The sequence below is a fragment of the Kryptolebias marmoratus genome, linkage group LG21 (genome assembly GCF_001649575.2).
Source record: "Kryptolebias marmoratus isolate JLee-2015 linkage group LG21, ASM164957v2, whole genome shotgun sequence".
In the NCBI taxonomy this organism is placed as follows: Eukaryota; Metazoa; Chordata; class Actinopteri; order Cyprinodontiformes; family Rivulidae; genus Kryptolebias; species Kryptolebias marmoratus.
The window spans coordinates 18,147,043-18,167,048 of record NC_051450.1 but is presented as its reverse complement, the minus strand read 5'-3'; the positions used below and the strand labels follow the sequence as shown (position 1 = coordinate 18,167,048).

Genomic DNA, 20,006 nt, shown 5'->3' with positions numbered 1-20,006 from the left:
ATAGATTTTATCAAACTGGCATTTCATAATGCACTGTATGTGATCATATTGTATTATAATAGGAATGGAATGACTATAATTGGATTTGAATCTGGATCTGAATTGGATTTATGATTTGGACTGAGGTGACTTTTGCCGTGAATTGGCGCTACATAAATAAACCGAACTGAGCTGAATTGAATTAAAGTGAGACTGAACTATGGATGGTGATTTGCTCCTGGTGACCAGCTGCAGTGGCAGCAGCATGGACACTTTATAAAGATCAATCCTTGGCCTTGACTGAACTGACTGATGAGAATCATGAAGGACCATGAAGGTGAACGGATCAGTGCCCTCGCCACATCGGGAGAAGGAAAATTACAGCCTTGAAGGGCTTGGACAGCTTACACTGCGTGGGCAAGTGTCTGAAATAAGCATCCTGCTAATGGCAAAAATGTACTGAATGTGTCTTGAGCGGAATGTTCAGTAAGTTTCTTTACTGTGGCTTGCGTTTGTATTGATGTGCATGAATCGTGAAGAAGCATCAGAGTGACTTTTCTTCCAGTGAGAAAGAGTCAGGTGACGACCAGTGAGTGGCTATTACATCTGTAAATGCACAGTGAGATGGATGTTATGATTTCCCCAGTACAGTCAAGGTGAGGGACACAACCATCATTTGGCTGAGGGCCCATCTAACACTCAGCTGTCCCCCCTCTTCACCAGTGCAAAGTGCTCTGCCAGGATGAGAAGTGGCACTCTGAACTATGATTGTTTTACAGCATGCATTTTCAGAATGGTCTTTTTTTTAAAACCTTTCTGATAGCATTGCATTTCCTTGTTTATCTTTTCTTTTCCAGGAAACTAAATATTCATATCAGGAATGAGCATAATCTTGAGTTAGATTTATGAAAATGTGGAAAATGACATCTTAATTTCGTTGCTTTCGTCCGTACCCAACATAACAGATTTTGGATCTTTGTCAAATTTAACACATTTTCCAATTACATGGCTGAGAAAAGGATGTTTTTTTTAAATCTTACAATAATCAATTACACAAGGACTGAAAACCAACACAACATAAAGGTGGTATTAGTCTGTAATGCACAATGAACATGACTCATAGCCTGAATAAACCTAACGGGATCAATCTGTGTGGTTTAAATAAATGGAGGGATTTTCTCCGTAGACTGGAAATTAAGCTCTCAATCAATGCCCAGTGTGTGTGAACTGAGAGATGAGTCCACAGTCATAATTATTCCGACGTGGCAGCTATAAGCCTTTATTCTGAGGGAGTTTGGTGCACAATAGATATATGGATAGCCAGTGGCTTTTAAGGCTGCTGGTTTCATATAGGTGTTTGTTTGTGCCTGAACATGTGTGAAAGTCTGTGTGTGGGAATAGCTTAAAAAAAAAAAAAAGACGAGCCATAAATCCTGCGGTCGTAAATCTAATCCTGCAACATTGACAAATGCTTGATGAAGATGTCACTGAAACCTAGATAAAGTGCACATTGGTCCAGCGGTGAGGAGCAGCCATTGTACCCGAGCCTAAGTAGGAAGATGGGGACAGAGGCGAGGAACTGATCCGTGTTTATCCTTGAGGAACACATTCATAAAAAAAAGAAAAAAGAAAAAAAAACCCTATATGACGCTCAGAAACCCTTCTGTGATATACCTTGAGCAGGATAAATCTGCAGTCAGATCTGTTTGTTTTCATAAAGTGCAGCTGCTGACGTGCAGATATGTGAATGCACGACAACAGAGAGCTGCATTCTGTGTCACAGACTCACTGGTGTGTGCATCACAGCTTGCTTTTTTTTCTTCTTCGGAGCATTCCATCCACTTTTTTATGCATGAGCAATATCATTATAGATAATGCGTGTGTGTTCGCTCGTGCTGGCTTGACAGAAACCTGATCGAAGGTCCGTGATGGGAAACATGTGGGAGTGAGGTGTGTGTCACCCACTGGTAGCCAAACCTTGGAGGGAATTCATTTCCTCACCTGGAGCTGCGTGGATTAGGCCCCCTCTCTGTCTGCTAAGGCTGCAACAACTGAGAGCCACTTGTTCTGCTAATAACACATTTTCTCTTTGTCATCAGTATGGAGCAGCACTTTAAATCAAATAAAATGCTTGGTATAACACTTCAGGCTTTAGGAACGAATATAAACATAAAGCATCACCTCTGCAAAACAGGTCTAGGAAGAACTACATAAAACACCTTTGAGGAACAAATAAGCAATACGCTTTCCTTTACTGCCCGCCTTTCAAGGTGGCAGGCAATCATGTAATTTCTTGTGCCTATATAGGTGTGTTTATTTGCCTGTCTGTTAGCATAAGCGATACGCATTCTTTCAAAGGATGCTAGTTTTTATAATATATTGTTGTCCATAAGAGATTTTTTTTGAGCAGATAAAAACTGAGAAGAAATTAATGCATGGTAGAGTTTCTCAGGGTTCAGAGTTGGGCTGATCAGTGTGAATTATTTATCAGGATACATGCTACATAAGAAATTTCATTAGATCCACCTATTCTGCACATATTTTATTGTTAATGTGGGGGTGTATTGATTCTAAACTTTTGCATGAAGAAATGATCAACTCGAATCACTGAAGGGTAGTATTGAGCTCTAACTTGCAAAGTTTAAAAACTGGCTATTTTTACTCCTGTTGGCCTCATGGCATGAAGGATAAAAATGTCCTTTGGTTCCATATTTTGATCCAGACTGATACCTCGCTACTATTGATTTTAGTATCAATTCCCAGAGGGTGAATTTGACTCATAAACAAAAAAAAACCTGAAGATTTTGAAGATTTTTGGATTTGCCATGTCCTGGATGACTGAGAATCTACACCAGCATACAATGTTGTCACTTTCATTCAGCACTCCAGCATTCAGACTACAATTTCCCAGAAAATGCAAATTCCCTAGTAAACAAATGTTGGAAGGCTACAACGCTGAAAGAAGATAGTGAATGTGATGAATACAACACCTGCAAAACAAAAACATTATGAAAAGATTTGAATTGTTAAGGTGATGTTCTTTGCTCAAAGCTGCAAACATTCATAGCTGTAATAAAAAAGAAAATGAAACACGCAAACAAATAAGCAAAAGTCTAAGGACTATTGTTTGGACACATTACCTGAAAGTCGGGGTTTGGATTTGGGTATGGCAGCCAAGCAGAGCGTGAGTTCTCCTGGTACTTAAAGGGCCCGTTGAAAACCTGCGATATGGCACTGAGATTGAAGGCACACACTGCAGACGCAGCAATGCTGTTTCTGATTGTTGGGAACACAAACAAAAAGCAGATGTCAAAAAATAGGGATATAAAGATGTGAAACAACAGAGAGGTGAAAAAGAGACAATGATAAACAATCAAAGCACACACACACATATATATCAATCACAGCAGCACAAGTAGACAGTAGTTCAGATTTTAGCTCGTATTTGTAAAGATCCCTTCTGTTTGTTTGCACCAGGAACAGAAATCAAACACAGAGCACACAGACACACACTCCGGTGTATGTGATTGTCATTATTAGATTATAAATCCAACAATAGGACACGATTAAGCTGCTCGGCTTGTGTGATTTACGGTATAGATCTCTGAGCTGAAATACAGCTTTGACTTTTTAAGCTGTCAGTTTCAACAAGTACCGGTCACCTCCCTGGTAAGAGAAAGTAAAGAATGAGAGTATTAACTCTCAACTCAAACTGCAAGACTCTGGCGATGTGAATTACAATCCAGTGCAGCTGTTCATTAAACACCGTGCCTGCAGGGGGAAATGTTTCCAATACCCTTCAAAAGACTTCAGCTATGTGAAAGCATTGACCATAAAGAATTGATTACTCAGCTTTAATAATGGTCTGAGCGTGCAAGTGTGTGGTTGTAGATGTGTTTGCTAAAGGTAAAAAAGAAAGGACAGCAAAACAGCAGCGAGAGCAGTCTCAAATGGAAAATCTAATCGTATTCATGGTCAATATACTGTAGTTAATATAAATAATAGCTTTCAGTAAAACTTTATTTACATAATACAATAAAAAAAGTGATGTGGTGCTCTGCTTTTGTGAAATTAATTTGGTATTTTAAAAGAGCACCAAAAAGAACACATTTGAGTGTTCTTATGCTCTTATTTTGTAGAGTAGCTGAAAAAAACTGGTCGCAAACAATGCAGTGCACTTTACAGACATAACCTTTCATACATTTCAGCCGTGGATAATCATTTTCCCATTCCCCTGTGTATTTATGTAGTCTTGTTTTTCCTCTGTTTGTTTATTAATATTTTCGTTTTGCTGGCAGACTACGCTTGTCGGCGCCATTACAAAATAAAAATTGTCTCGCTGCTGTCAGGCGTGTCGTAGTGATGCTGGCAGCGGGTGCTTCTGTGTTTGAAATGGTCTGGAAAGGTAGAGTTAGAGCAAGATGGTTTCTATATTGCCACGATATACTTCACTTTGCTTTATTATCGCCCTCTTATTGAGACAGAACTACAAAACAAACATGTTCTTTATTAATTCAATAAAACATCTTTGGTGCCTAAACAACATCTAGGCTGTCGGCAGATGTCAAGGCTAAAATCAGGAGGAATTTGCTCTAAAAACATGAAAATAGGTAGCCAAGCTATACATTTATCTCTGATTGACCTTTGACACAGTCTTCTTGGCGCCTGTGCATAAAGACTTGTATTGGCTAGTTTGCTGTAGATGCTTAAATTGCAGCGGTATTGATAATTATAGTTTCAATTTTGAAACAAACAGTGTAGTTTATTTAAAGAACTAAAAAAATGATTGATTGTGATCTAAAATGAAACTCAAAGCTAACGCACCAACACTAAAGTAATGTTTAGTTTTGGATAGATGATATGATAAAACATTTCATGACATTTTGTGTTACTCACACATTGGTTGTAAAGATGCCATAGAGCAGCTCCAGCTCAGGTAAATAGAAGGTGCCCTGCAGCTCGTTGTAGTTGAATGGAATTTCTCCTGGCCTGGAGCAGTTTAGTCTGGCTTTCATGAAGGTGGTCCACGTGTCCTCCAGAAGAAAGCGACCACCTATGTCATTCTTACAGACGCGCCCCGCCCGAGAAAACACCGTCCTTCCGCAATCATGCTCCACTGCATTCTCCCGGAAGAAGAAGTAGGTGAAGTTGCTGATATCATAGGAAGACACAAAGTTTGGCTCTGTTGAGAAAAAGATATCAAAAGAGAGGGAAATTGAATGAAAGCAACAGGGCTGCAAGTAAAGAAAACTTGATGACAGCAAAGGGAAAGATGAAGTGCAGGAATATGAAGAAAAATACAGACAGAAATATATTTAACGCTATAGGAGTCAGGAGGAGTGGGAGAGTGATAGGCTCTGTGTTATGACTGATTGACTCATAGTGTGTGTGAGTGTGCAGCCCACACAACAGCAGGTGATCAGGATTAATAACTACAGGCGACATTATTAATGACAGAATGTCGTAGTAAGAAAGCTCATTTTTCACTCCCCAAACCTAAAGGTTGGGGAGTGAAAAATGACAAAAACAGGTGTAGTGTAATAGCTCTCACCTCACCTGAAACACGCAGCCTTCCTGACACCGTCACAGCGAAGGCGTTTGTCTTTATGTATGACATTATTGAATCTAAAACGCACACTATAATCTTGCTGACAGTGATTTAATTTGGCTTTAAATGAAAGCGTCCCCTCCCCCTCCCTCATTTCAGACCCCTTTCAACTCTGCACCTTCAGAGGGCAGTGCAGGAGGAGACAGACGAGGAAAATCAATTCCCCATAAAATTAGTTATTAAGCCTTCTCCCAGAAGGTGGCTGCCAAGCAATGTATGTAGTGGTTTAATTTTTTTCCCCCAAATAGGCTTAAATGTGAATCGGGGAAAAAAGTCACCTGCTGACAAGATACTGATTGACCTGCTCTTCTGTAGGCTGGACATCTTAAGATGTCTGAAGTTCTCCTATCTGTACAAAGAAGACTTGAAGCTTTCAGGGGGAAAAAAGACATTGATTTTTTTGAAGACTTCACAGTTAAGTTCTCCTCTTTAAAAAAAAGTAACATTTTTTTTTTAATTTATCTCACAAAGACCTTCCAGTTGCCAAGTAACTCGATTTTTTTTTTTTTAATAAAAAGCAATTGTTCAATAATGAAAAGAAGACGTTTCTGAGCAATTGCTGCACTTCATTGTGTAGCACAGTGGTGGTTTGTGGGAGAATGTAATGTCTGATAAAACACCGCTTCATATTCCCATGTTAAAAAAGCATCTGTCATGGTCAAGCACCCTTTAATTGAAAAGCCTTTGTTGAAAGCTGTTAAAGGCAAACCTACAAAAGAAAAACACCTTCATTGTGGTTCTTTTAACTTAAAACAGCAATATGTAGCCAAGCAACTTTAAAAAGATTTCAGGTTTTTTGAAGTGTGATTCTGTGAAAAAGAAGAATTAACATCCTACCTGTTGTAGATAGATCCTTGAGTTATTTTAGCTGGGAAAAAATAGACTTTAACTCTGCCTCAATGGCTAGTCTAAATGCAGAAAAAGTGAATTGCTATTGCATTGAAACAACTCCAGTCGCATGATATCTTGAAAAATCACCATAAAGTTCATTTTAAATAATCATACGATGTGAGGTTAATGGTGGTGTAAAGATTTTTTATCACCCACTGCTGAAAGTCAAAGATGGATGATAATGTCTTCCTGCCACTGTGTTTGTGTATCAGTCTGCCTATCAATCAGTGAAGGGATTTTAATTAATCTCTCAGAAAGTAATCATTGCATGTGCATCTACAATTGATTCACTTTTGAAGTCAACCCAATTCAAGATGGCTGCCACAGGCACCTGATCTTAAAAAAAACTAATAATAGTCGATTTTACAGACACTGAGCTAGAATTTGATGTGGAAGAAGCTGGGAATCTTCCCAATCACATATTCTGAGTGCTAACAGATTGCACAAGCTGTTCAAAATTTTGCCTTTAACTATTTAGTCAAGTCTGCTTGTCTGTTAGAAAAATTCTGCATTTCTGTGCACCACAGCTAATCAAAACTAATCAACACAAAAACGGCTATAACTCCTACTAATTTTACAGATGTTGAGCTAAAAATTGAGCTGATAGTCATAAGCAACACTCAGAATGTAACACCTTGCAATTTTGTTTAAGACTCCAAAGTGATGTTATTTTCAAGACTGTCAATTTTCAGCATAAGATGATCTTATTCTGAACTCTGGCATGAAAGGGAACAGGAGATATGCATTTCTTCAAGGAATGCTAAGCCTATAATTAAAATAGTTTTAGCATAAACAGCTCACCGCATCAATAAAGGTCAGAATTAAACTATTTCTCCTAACTGAAGTCATTCAAAGAGCTATCTTAAACAGGTAAGATATTACCTTTCTACAGAGCCAAACTTCAGAAGAGCTGAACTATTGCTTTATACATTTACATGTACTTTGGTCACTTCTTACCGTTGAGCCACTTGGAATTGTACTGGGCAGTGCGCAACGGAGGCATACCACCCAGGCTGCGGTAGATGGCGGGGTCTCGCCCAGAGAAGTCCATGGCCGTAGCAGCATAAAGCTCCCCACTGGATGTGATGAGGGCGGTGGAGTTGTGGAGGGGATTGTAGGGACACCGGGCCATTCCACTGATCTGATCGTGGATCTCTGTCAGGTTAGTCAGCTGCAATGTCGAGACATAAAAGGACAGAAACAGATTGAAAATAAAAGCTGATCATAATAACAAAATAGCTCGACTAGAAGAAGACATCGCCTTGATGCTACCACAGGGAGACGATTTTGATTGTTAACAACAAGAGTATCCCAGGAGATCAGAAACTACAAGAGTATGCACAAAAATGGGACTCTGTGTGCTTGTAGAAAAACAGCAAAATTATATAGGACAAGATATCAAAGGGCAGCATTAAAATTCAAAACCAGAAGTGTGGTAATGTTTTGTTTGTTCCAGCCAATATGCAAATGGTAGAGACTACAAAAAATACTTCCTCTCATTATATTTGGTTTTGTTTACATCTACCGAAGCACACAGATACGTAGGACCCAAACCTTCAGAAGCAAGAAACATAATTAGAGAACGCATCCAGAATAATTAGCAACATAAAACAAACACAGCAGCTTCCTTTAGAATAATGTTAAGAAACCACCTGTTCGTTGGCAATAAAATTCGTCTTGTCTGGAGTGTTTTGATGGTTTTATTTCTGGTGCCTCGACAGGACAAGCAGCTGCTCTTCGGGCTAGAACATCATTATGCCACATCTTTAAGAGGCCTTTCTGAGCTCAAAAGAGGCTTGATGCGAGATGCAGTCTTCTGTTGCAAACCGCCTTTGAATATAAAGCCAAATCCAATCCCCAGCTTTTTAAAAAAAACTTTACAGCTTGACCTTGGGTAAGCTTTGACACACTGCACTAGTCCCTCCTTAAAAAAAGAAAGCATACAGGCCATAGCTCAGTGACTCAGTCCTGAATAAAAAAAAAGAGGAGTATTGCAATTTTCAAATCAAAGATGTAATTATGTTTTATGGTGCAAAAATAAACACCATAGCCATGTGCTCCCATTTGTATTCTAAGGGTAAAAAGTCTGCCCTAATCTCAGGTTTAGAGATGCACAAATAATTAACAATTCTTGATGCAATTACTTTTCTATCAATCATCCAAGTTTTACATTTGTGACCGTTGCTTAAGACGGCTGCATTTTTCTACAATTCAGAGCTCAATCTTTCCTCTCATTTTCACTAATCTGCAGTTTCCTTCCCTCGGTTCATTCAGAAGCTGCTTCTCCAGCCAATTTCCTCCAGCCTGTCAATTTGGATCAAAAATTCCTCCAACTCTTGCTCTAACCCCACCTCCGCGCCACCCAACCCACAACAAAACAGAGCGGGCCTGTCTCGTCTCTGCCAGGCTGAGATGAAAGCCCGGTATTGACAGGATTGATTCCCTTGGCAGGAATAGTCCCTTTTAGGTCAATAGGGTCATTGAGAAAAACAAGAGCATGAGTGATAAATAGACTGCAGTTGACCCGCCGCATTTTGAGGAAGTGGAGTGAAAGTCGTCTCTATGGTGGAGCCAAGAGCTGCACGAGCAGGACACTGAAAAGACTTTATAGTCTTTTATTTAGAAGGAAGCAGCTCACAGTTTAGACCAACTGCAGGGAGAGCCATTTGGACCCTATGTAAAGTGACATGAAGAATTTTTAACACCTGATCACGACAGGAAATCTAGTTACACATTCACACTGTGTGATCAGAGATGTGGGCTGTCAATATTCCACAGTGCATGTCAGGAAACTGACACGTCATGATCACAATCTGTCAAGTAAATATGAATAGAATATCACACAAAACTTGTTTTTCTCCACTTCACCTCACTCCTGAGCAAACTTTTCTCCAGAACAAACCTTTATGAGCCGTCATAACCATCAAAAGTGAACAACTGCAAATTTCCATTCTTTTTTCCCCCATCCAAAGTAAATCAAAACACATCCACGAAGCATGTTTCCGTCTTGTTTTATAATAAGTTTTTTGGATGCGTTAAGCAAAACAGATGCTGCCAGGTGCAATTAAACCATTCCAGACCAGTAGGACGTAATGAAACTGGATAATTAAGGCGAGTCAGTCAACCGTCAGATGTTTAAAAGCCGTTTTATCAGCAACATCTGAGCTCATTTTTATAGTAAATGGTTCACACTTGTATCACACCTTTTAATGTTGTTTAGGCTCAACAAAGCGCTTTATAGTGTGTGTCTCATTCAACTATTCACACGCTCAAACAGTGTTTCTTATTGTACGGCTCGCGCTCCATATAAATGTGTTACAGTTGTTTATTAAATGATTAACATTCTCATCACAGCTGATAGCAATTCTGTCCGAGCGTAATTCCATTGATGTTGCCGTTCCCGGCCCGTGTTTCACATTAACGAAGATCCAGCTTGTAAATATGACAGCTCCCAGTGAAATACTGCTGTAATAATGTCATGGCATTTCAACTATATGTATTTTCGCAGCGGTAAACAGTCATTATGAGCTGCTGACCTTTGGATGCAGTGCTCTTGGTCCAAAACAAATGTCATCATAACAGTAAACTTCTCTTCTAAAAAAGAAAAAAAAAATCTAACGGAGTGAAATGCAGATTTGTGATGTGGACTTATCACAGTTCCAAGGTGAGAACAATAGCCTGGCATTTTAAGTGTTGCTTTGTACTTAAACTCAGGGAGCAGCCGTTCCCAACAGTATAATCTGTCCGACACTTGACTTACCCCAAAATATGGATATTATCACAGCTGCTGTAAGAATAAACCTGTGGTTATTATGCAAGAAAAATATGGGGCTGCCTTCAGTGTGTCAGGATCCTGCTGAAACACAACAGCAGTTCAAAACTAGAAACTTTCTGAAGGAATCTGAAGGATGCCAGTACAACCAATATTCTAACATAACTCTGTAGTAATTTAAGACAAAGAAATATATATTCTTTGATGATTTATGAACTGCATAAGGTATAAAATCAATGAAGATCAAAAAAATACTAAATCTGCTGCGAGTGATATGATTTTTATGTTTCTAAAGTGTTTTATGGAGGAGATATGACAAGTTACAAAGCCCCTTCACTTCCAGCTTTGAAGAGAATATTTTGAGCTAAAAAACAATCTATGGAAGCTTGGCTGTGCACTCTCTGCATTCAGGTGGGATTTGAGAGAAAGCCGGAAGTCCTAAAGCAGTGAGAGCACACTGGGTGAAAGAAGACAAAAAAATCCTACGTTTTCATGTATAATTTGTACATGTACCTAAAAGAGTTGTGGGAGGAAGAGTTTGTCTGTAAAAAAAATTGTGAGAATTTCAAAGTGTGTGACATGAACTGTCAGTTGAACGGTCTGTGAAAAAAGGTGCAAAAATCATAAATGTGTGTTTGTAAAAAACACAAAAATATAAAAATGCCACTTCATACATGTATAGTCCAACTTTCTGGGACCTGTTTAAACATTGAATGATTTTTCTACTATGAAGTATGCCCGAGCTATACGCTACAAAAAGTGGTAGGACTTCTGCCAAAATCACATTGATTTCTAAATTTTTAGCCATACATTTTAGCGTATAATTTGTTTTAATTTATTTTAAAGCTGGACAACAAGATATAGGACAACAATTTAAACATAATAATAATAATAAGGGTGCACCTTTAATGAAAAGTCTGACCAAAAGCCTATTTAACATATGGAACCAGAGGCTAGTGACAATTTAAGGAGACCAGAGAGACTGAAATCATGGGATGTTACACAACGAAGAGAAGTTGAATAATTTCCATAACTATTAAAGAAGTACAAATTATGCTTCCCTGGAGCCAATAGCCAACATTATAAGGGGTAATGAGCTTAATAATTTGATTGGAATGTTTCATAAGTTTGAGGTAAGACAATTTCCCAAATAATAAGCATTAATGGCATCCATTTTCTAATTAGTTTATATCCCTGAGTGACTAACAGAAGGCAAAAAGCTATTTGAGTTTGTGCAGTGAATGCTGGGGCGTGAGTCTCACAACTCACCTTGATTAAATCAATCTGACCTTTACTTATATTGTCATTTCATTAAATAACAATTCAGTCTTCATATTCTTAGTTTACACGCCTGACATATCACTGCTTTTCTAGACTAATGAGTTTTCCAAACATGTTTTCAGTATTAGAGGATGACTAAAGCCGCTGTCAGTTTCCATGCAACACTGTCACTATGATGTGAAGAGGCAGCTCTAACCTGCAATGTCAGGTTTATTTTACTAAAAAACAACAGCCAGAGGAGACTGAAAAGGTTGAAGATAATCAAATCAAAGACAATCAAAACACATTGATGAATGTTTTATGATTGCATCGCAGCCCTTGGAGTTGTAATAGAATCGAAACGTGGGGTGCCTAAAGATTCCCGCTTTTACTTCTTACATCCTCACAGAGTTCAGCTTCTTTGGTCTAACATGTCCTGCTGCAATACAAGTAAATATAGACCTCATAAGCATGAAACATTGGATCAAAGTAAATTGTGATGGATGGGAGCAGTCAGAGAATAAAAGCTGCATCTCAAATGCTTTTAGCAACAGTCTTTTTTTCCCTCATCTATTTAGCTCAGACTCCATAAAAATCAGCTATGTGCTGCAGCTAATTATTCTGCGGGTAAAACCTTCCAGTTGGTTTTGTTCAGAAAGCACATATATATGAAAAAACACGATTTGCTAAATTCATGTATGTAAATTTGTCTACTGCGGAGCGTGGCTTTTAATGCAGTTAATGTGACTGCGTGGAGTTCAGACTTGAAGATGATATGTAAATGTTACTCAGCCCAGTTTAGAAAGACCGATGTGGCTAAATGTCACTGAAAAGGACCAGGGTGCTAATTCATACAGAACACAGAAACTTTTAGCTGCTGTCAGATTAGTAAAAACCACTGTATGTGAAAAAGGAGCTTTAAAATCAAACTTGTACACTCTAAAAATAGTCTTGTAGAAGTTATTCGTACCGTTCGGTTGGTGCAGATGGGGGTGAACGCGTTAGTTCCACAGGTAAACAGCCTGTTTCCATTTACCAGCAGCACCCTGATGTAGTTCTGACACTCCTCCTGCAGAAAGACAGCAGCAAAAACACAGATTGCAGTTAGCAGTTAGAAGCATTTCCATTATCTATCCACTGGCAAGCAGCAACATTAGGCAGAGCGGCCAAATTACACTTTATGCCAATAAATAGGAAAAGCACCTGGAACACCAGCAGGGCTGCTCCGAAACGTGGCCAAGTAACACAGAGTCAAATCAAGGCTAATGCCTACATGGCTTTGCTGTGTCACATCTTAATTCAGCTGGGACAAGAGCTGGAGAGGGATCTTAATACGGTAGAGACCAGATAAATGTAACAGGTGCGAGAGAGGGCCACTCAAGATTAGTTTAGAAAATTGCCTTTGGCTTTGTTGGCTGGTCAGAAAGTGAAATGAAAATGCAGCGTCTCATACACTTCATTCAATCATGTTTCTTTTTAGCTTGCTGCCTGCACTAATCAATTCGGACCACTTTTCTCTAAATTAGGGTGAAGTACATGCTCACCAGTCTTTTCTTGGCTCTTTACTCTTCTCTAGGTGTCAAGAAAAACCACTCAGTGCTTGGTTAAAAGCTCTCAATGTGTTGAACGGGGCTGACGGTGTGAATGATTGATTGAATGACAGATTGGTGCTGAACTTCATGAACTCCTGACAGAAAGGTCTGCCTTTCACAGAGGCTTGCCAGTGCCTTCCATCAGCAAAAGTCACTGAGAGTAAATGGAAAGGTAGTCAGTATTCATTTCAGAGAGCGGCATTTGTTTTTTGTCGCGAGACGGAGCTGTAAACTCGTAGGGTACCCTCCATCTAACAGGGGCCACGGCTGGGTTGGTAAGGGCCCCTTGTAAAAGTTTAAAACCTTGTAAATCTGCTATTGTTTGAGCCACTAAAAGTGCCCAGAGTAACCCCTCCTCCCTCTCTCATGGGTCTGATTTAGGAGTGGAGGCTGCCGTAGCAACGAGGAAAGGAGTTTTATTTCCCCTTAGCAAGGTGAAGGTTGATGCGTAAAAACAACTTGCTCCCTGGTCCAAACCATACCAAACTATATACAGTATTTGTGTATGTGTTCTTATATGTGCCTTCAAAACAATAGTTATTACCATGCATACTGTACCTATATATCTGTGGTGTTCATGCAGCTCGTTATTATACATACTGTGTGTGTTGCAAAAGGGTTTGCATAATTCAATTCTTCTCCAGAGTTTAGCTCTTTGGTAAATAAAGGTATATTTAATGTTTACCCAACTTTGCAGTTTTGATTCATTTATGAAAACTTCCTGACAAATTTTCCACAACCGTACCATATTACAGAAGGTGTTGATATTGTATAACAAAACAGAGGCAGTAATCACGTCCTGTCAAGGCAATTTAACTCTTATTCCTTATCCTACTTGAAATAAATCAAATACATATGAGAAGAGAAGAGCGGATGCTTGTGTTAGGAGAAAAAAAAAGATGCAATCATTGGCAAATTCACTTAAAGCACCGGGATGGTATCTGTGTAATAGCTTAAGCTACAGTATATTGCTGCGCATTGAGCTAGGTAATAAACCATAGAAAGCCCTGTCAGCTGTTGGAGTAAAAAAAAAATATTTTAATGCTATTGTTAGTGTACATCACAGAAGCTGATCCTCGGAGGGGAACGCTGAACAAAACAATACAGCTCCACCAGACTGCAGTGACTCCCAAGGACTGAGGCAGCTTTGGTCTGTAATTCACTGCAGCGACCATGTGCTGGCCAGCCTGTACAGGGCTATTATGGGTCCCTAACCAGCTTTTCACTGGAGGATAAATACACACACAGAAAGCGGGGCTGGGCAGTTCACCTACAAGTCAAGTTCAGCTCAAAACCATCTGTTTTGAATACAAGAGTCTGCCAGCTAACCACACTAAAACATACACTGCAAAGAAAAACCTAAAACAATAGGAACTCCCTTTTGTACAAACTCTATAAATAAAGGAATAAGTATAGTTGAGGAACATTTTACTTTACATTCAGTTGATTTAAATCCCCTTTGAGGTCATGGTCAAATTCCCTTGGCAACTTTATTTCAAGACTGCCTAAAGAGCCTCGTGTTGCTTTTAAACCTTCCTACTATACATTTGTTGATTTTATTTAGCCATTTGCTTGTAATGAACTCTTTAAAATGAAAAGAGATGTGTAATTTCTCTCTTTAAAATTGGAAATTTAGTCAAAGAAGTTTATATTAATTAGCACTGATGTGCCTGTGGGAAATTATAACATCAGAGACCTTCAGTTCCATTTAAACACTATTTACTTGTGTTTTTTTAAGATTAGCAAACACAGGAAAATGAGGAATTATCAAGAGGTTTGCAGCTTTGCATTTTAGTAAAAAAAAAATGGGGAAGATTTGAGCACCTGTTTGCTTGAAGAATGGCAGACAATCTTTATATTTAGAAGTTTAAAGAAGAAGACAGAAGATTTGCAAAAATATTAGTAAATTTATTTACAAAAATCCCCAATTTTCCAGAATTATCTTATCTGAAGGTTCATAAAAGATGTCAACATACAATTTTTAATTTCAATGTTTCACTCCTCATCTTTCCTCTCATCCAAGGAGCTCCCTCTCTTTATGATGTAAAGCACTTTTAACTGCCTTGTTGCTGAAAAGTGATTTATAAATAAATTTGACTTGACTTGACTCCCATACAAAAAGACAATCCCTCTGATTTGTTTATTTATTTAAGGATCCCCATTAGTTTCTACCATAGTAGAGACTATTCTTCCTGGGGTCCACACCTACAAACATTACAATACTAAAATATTACATTATTTTATAATCATTACAACTCAAAATCTCACATAAAACCAAAAGACAAGTACAAGTTGTCGACTACAATAATTTAAAATAAAATGTCAAAAAAGAGAAAAACTGTCTACATTTCCCTCATTGGATTGACTCATTTATTCAGTTTAATATTATTTCATTATGCAATAAAGATTTTAAGTTTTTTTAAAACCATCATGATCATCAATTAATGTTATATTAGATGACAGCATATTTCAGTATGAGATGGCTCTGTACAAAACTGTTTCTATATGGATGAGAAGCAAAACATCTTCAAGTATCAGAAAAAGAAGTCAAGCTGACTTTTATTCAACTTGCTAGAATTGCCATGGATGCCCCTGGATTGTTGAGAGCCTGCACCAGCAGATAGAATGTTATTATTTATTGCTAGATGGTGAATACTATACGGTACCTGCTGAGAATCAGCATGTAGGTATTGACATTGTGACCAGGTTAGCATATCAGTGTCTTGGTTTGAGTTAAATACAGCCTGACTGGACTCTCTCAGGGATTGGATTACAAAAACAGTAGATGGAGCTGAAAATATTTCGCCATCTGCCAGAAACTACACGAGCAAAGTCAGCTCTCAAGTTGCAACTCAGCAAAAGTCATAAAGTTCTTTTTTTTACACAAGAAAACCTTTCTTTTTTAATTCATTACAAAAACTAAAGCTTGTTGTTCTCAATCGGGTGACAAGTGTATAGTAAAGTCATATAATTGTGTGTTAAACTCACCTCAGATTTTCCACGACTGAAGCAGGCTCCCTTGGTGAACTCGTCGCAGTGCCACTCAGCCTCCTGCAGGGACAGAAAAAAAGCTTGTGAGATTCCCAATAAGCCATCAAGATGAAGCAAACACTGGACACCACATATACTAGAATCAATCTGTAAACTAAGGAAAACAAATAAAGCAATATCTGATTTTCCACACGACGAAGTCCCTACCTTTGTTTTAGGACATTTCACTGTTTGTTGACCAACTAAGTGATTAAACGCCACAAAAACATATATATAGAAAACCATACAGTCCTGAATAACACTGACTAACACTGAGTTGAGCAAAAGGAATCAATTAAAACCAAACCAAACAGTGAGTAAATTGGACATCAAATCTTCTGTGTACTCTCAAACCAACACATGAGCGCTCCTACAAGCATACACACACGTTATGACCCACGTTAAACACAAACACAGAATCCAATTAAGGTGCATACCAAGCAGAGACCTCAAGAAATGAGAGGCGAGGGCGCGTAGAGCCACATGTCAGTTTGATTTATGTGTGAGGGAAAAGACTGAATCTTAAGACATATCAGGCGGGTCCCTTGAGAAGGATGTCAATGTGATTTACATGTGAAGAAGAAACAGAGGGACCCTTTTTAAAATTTAAAACGGTTGGGAGAAGAAGAGGAAGATAAAAGCTTCTTGTCTCTTTTGAGGGTGAAAGTACAGTTTCTACTTTTTTAATTTCAGCACGACCTCTGAGGTGGGGGGTCCTCGTCATTGATAAAAATTCTTTTTTTCCTGTAATGAGGGCTGGCCTTGGGAGGGTGCCGGGCCACAGAATCTTTCACCCTTGTGACAGGTAGAATTAGCTGTCACAGCCACAACTTCTGCACGACTGGCAGAGAGAAGATTACTTACCAGAAACCCGGTAACATGGAACATAGTAAATATGATAAATATTTAACCCTCCTGTGGCCATTGGGTCAAATTGACCTGGAATTACATGGGTTTCTCTACCTCTCTTAGTCTCTCTCTCTTTTGAGGGATTCAGGAAAATTAAGAATTTCACCTTGGTATCAAGAAAGGTACCTCCAGAAAAAAATTAGAGGTAGCCAGAAGGGTGCCAATGTTAATCTGGGGGCACCAGACCAAAACCAAAAGTTATATTTGAATTTCAGCAGTTTTATTATGCTGTTGTCATATAAAGACTTTTACAAAAATACAGCTATTTTTGTTTGCTAAGGTTTCATAGCTGTGTCAGCCATCTTTAGTCAGGCTGATACCAAAAGATAATTAGTTGCAGATCTACATCCAATGATTACTTTCCAAAGGTGCCATTAGAATATGTACATTGGTTCATGAGATAGTTTGCCTAAAGACAGATTATATAAATGACTGTCTGACCAATGTTACTAATAGGAGGGCCAACAAATTTATAGGGAAACCACTGCCCTCCTTTGTCCCCTTTGGGTGGTACCCCTGGGTATCAAGACAATTTTATTTCCTTCTTTATGTCTTTTTTATGAGGATATTGAGGAACTTTATCCTGTGTTACATGACAGACCTTTTACTTTCCGCCTCTGTTGCCTCTGGGAGGCACAGAGGCATCTGTATGTACACAGTCACTCATAAATGCACACAGAGGCATCAACTTGAGCCAGCCTACAGGGAGGAAGGAGCTCAGGGTGTGTGGTACCATTCAGGGAGGATGAGATATGGAGCATTAATGGTAGCTGACTTGTCTGTGTCTCCTATGTGTATTTTAGCTTGTATTCCAGTCCAAAGCTGGCCATTCCGGGGGCCATGCACGCAGATACAAACTACACACATCAGCAGCACAGGCTGCACACACAGCACCAGAGCTGGCCCCAGCTGAATTCAACGTGGGGGCTGAAAAGTGCTTTTGCTAATCGCAGGGGGCGGAAGAAAACTTGTTAATGGCCTGAAACCTTGCTCACTCATGTTCAGTGTAAAAATCAATCATAATCCAAAGCAAAATTACAACTTGAGCTCACATTAATGAGAGAAAAGTGGTTGCTTTGTTATTACTTGGGGATTATGTAATTCATCACCATCCAACAGAGTTTAGAGCATTTTTTAAAAATACAATGCAGCACATTTTTACTGTACCTTTAAGACTTTATAGCTATTGAAGTAGGTGACAAACATAAGCTTGTAAATGGGGGATATGCTGGCATCATTGACCACAAAAGCCACCTAATCTGACTTTCCGGGCTCAAATGGTCCAAAGTAAAGAACATAATCAAAGTCGCACAATGACTAGCTTCAGGTCATTAAGAAACATTAAAAGCTCATTAGCATGCTTTTGTTAAGGCCCTGTGCTCCTGAAATGAAGCTGTCTTCAACTGAATGTTGAATGCACTGTTGTTAAATCATATTAATTCTTGGCTTTATCAGAGAAAGCCGCTTTGAGGAGGCCTTTTGTTGTGCCTTTGTGGAGTAAAGAAAGAGGAAATAAAAAATAAAAAAAAATTCTGGAAAATGAAAAGGTGACGGCCAAATTTAGTTAGAGTTTGTTGTGGTGTGAGCAACACTAAAGCTTCACACATTTAGCTGTCATGGTAGGCAGAAGCTTTAAACCACCCATATAATATTATATGTATTTAATTAGAAGATATGTCAGGCCTAAAAAACTATTTATACTGTTCATTATTTAAATGAACAGTATCTGGAAGTCATGTCTTTAAGAAACAGGAAAGAAATCCAGCAAAGACATAAAACATGGACCTTAGAGATTCATCATCACTAATAGTCTACTATATGACAAGTTTTCAGACAACATCTTAAAAAGAATCACCTTGTTGGTGCTAAAATACTATTTTATCTGTCAAATTGTGTTATCTCTGTTTTTTTAAAGATTTAACAAAAAAGAAAAGGAACAGATTTAAGAGAAAACGTCAAATCCAGAATATTATGCTTATTCATTAGGGAAGCAGGACAGCATATGAGCACTTTTTTAATCAAAGGGAGGTAGCTTCATCTTCTAATGCATCATCCAGTTTTCTTGATACATCCATGGGTAACTTTGATATCAGTCGTTTGGGCAATCATTCTGCAGTTTGCCTCTTTTCTTGTTTAAAGCCTGGATGATTGTCTGACTGATCCCTTGATGCTTTTCAAAGTCTCAGCAAGCATTTGGTGCAGCAGCCTCAATATTTTAAAATAGGATAGTGGCCCAAACATAAAAAAAAAACACTAAAGACCTAGCATTCCTTGAAAAAAATGCATATCACCCACTGCATTTCCTGAGAGAATTTTAAACTAAGACCGTCTTATGGTGATAAGTGATGGAGCTATAGCAATTTTGGCTTTTATTTTCTTAAAAGTTTCATTATAATTCGTCCAGTGGTTTAGGAGATATTTTGCTATAAGAAAAACATGGTTGCTTCCGAGGTTGCTTTGCCATGTTGAATAGGGTTAAGTCCAAAGGTTAATCAGCTGTGGGTAGAGTTGAGAATTTTAATAAAATCCAGTGGTCTATGACATATTTTATTAACAACATACAAACGAACACAAACACAGACCAAACCAGTAAGACTTGCTTGCCTTTGGGAGCAAGTCTTAGCTGGATAACCCTTTGAAAATACACAAACGTGAATTTAGCACAATCATTTCTTGTTCCAGAGAAGATAAAGAAGAATTCTTGAAATGTTATGTTCCACAGTCCGCCCTCTTTGCTGCCCCCCCGGAGTCCAGAGATGAACCATTGTGCTCATGCCTCTCAACTGCTCTCAGACTGAAGGGCTATTGTCACCACAGGGTGGGTGAAGGAGACATGGAGGGAGAGTAGGCAGGGGAGAAGACAAACAGAGACAGTGAAGAGGATAGAAAAAGAAGAAAAAAGGACAAATAGATGGAATAAAAAAACAAAGGAGGGCTCCAACCTGGGCGTCAGCCAGAACAAGGA

At 38.7% G+C, this 20,006-nt stretch overlaps 1 protein-coding gene across 5 annotated transcripts in view; it reads right to left on the bottom strand.

Annotated features, from left to right (window-relative positions):
* The window catches only part of sema5a (sema domain, seven thrombospondin repeats (type 1 and type 1-like), transmembrane domain (TM) and short cytoplasmic domain, (semaphorin) 5A), a 151,987-nt gene that overhangs the window by 69,512 nt on the left and 62,469 nt on the right, over positions 1-20,006 (bottom strand). For all 5 annotated transcript variants that reach the window (XR_005232599.1, XM_017406745.3, XM_037973211.1 and 2 more), the window contains 5 exons: positions 16,091-16,153; positions 12,481-12,579; positions 7,436-7,649; positions 4,876-5,161; positions 3,120-3,255 (listed from right to left, as the gene is read on the bottom strand). Coding sequence is in view for 4 of the 5 variants with exons in the window: in XM_017406745.3 (XP_017262234.1) it covers positions 3,120-3,255; positions 4,876-5,161; positions 7,436-7,649; positions 12,481-12,579; positions 16,091-16,153 (798 nt within the window). In the remaining variant the exon portion in view is untranslated. The remainder of the gene's footprint in view (positions 1-3,119; positions 3,256-4,875; positions 5,162-7,435; positions 7,650-12,480; positions 12,580-16,090; positions 16,154-20,006) is intronic.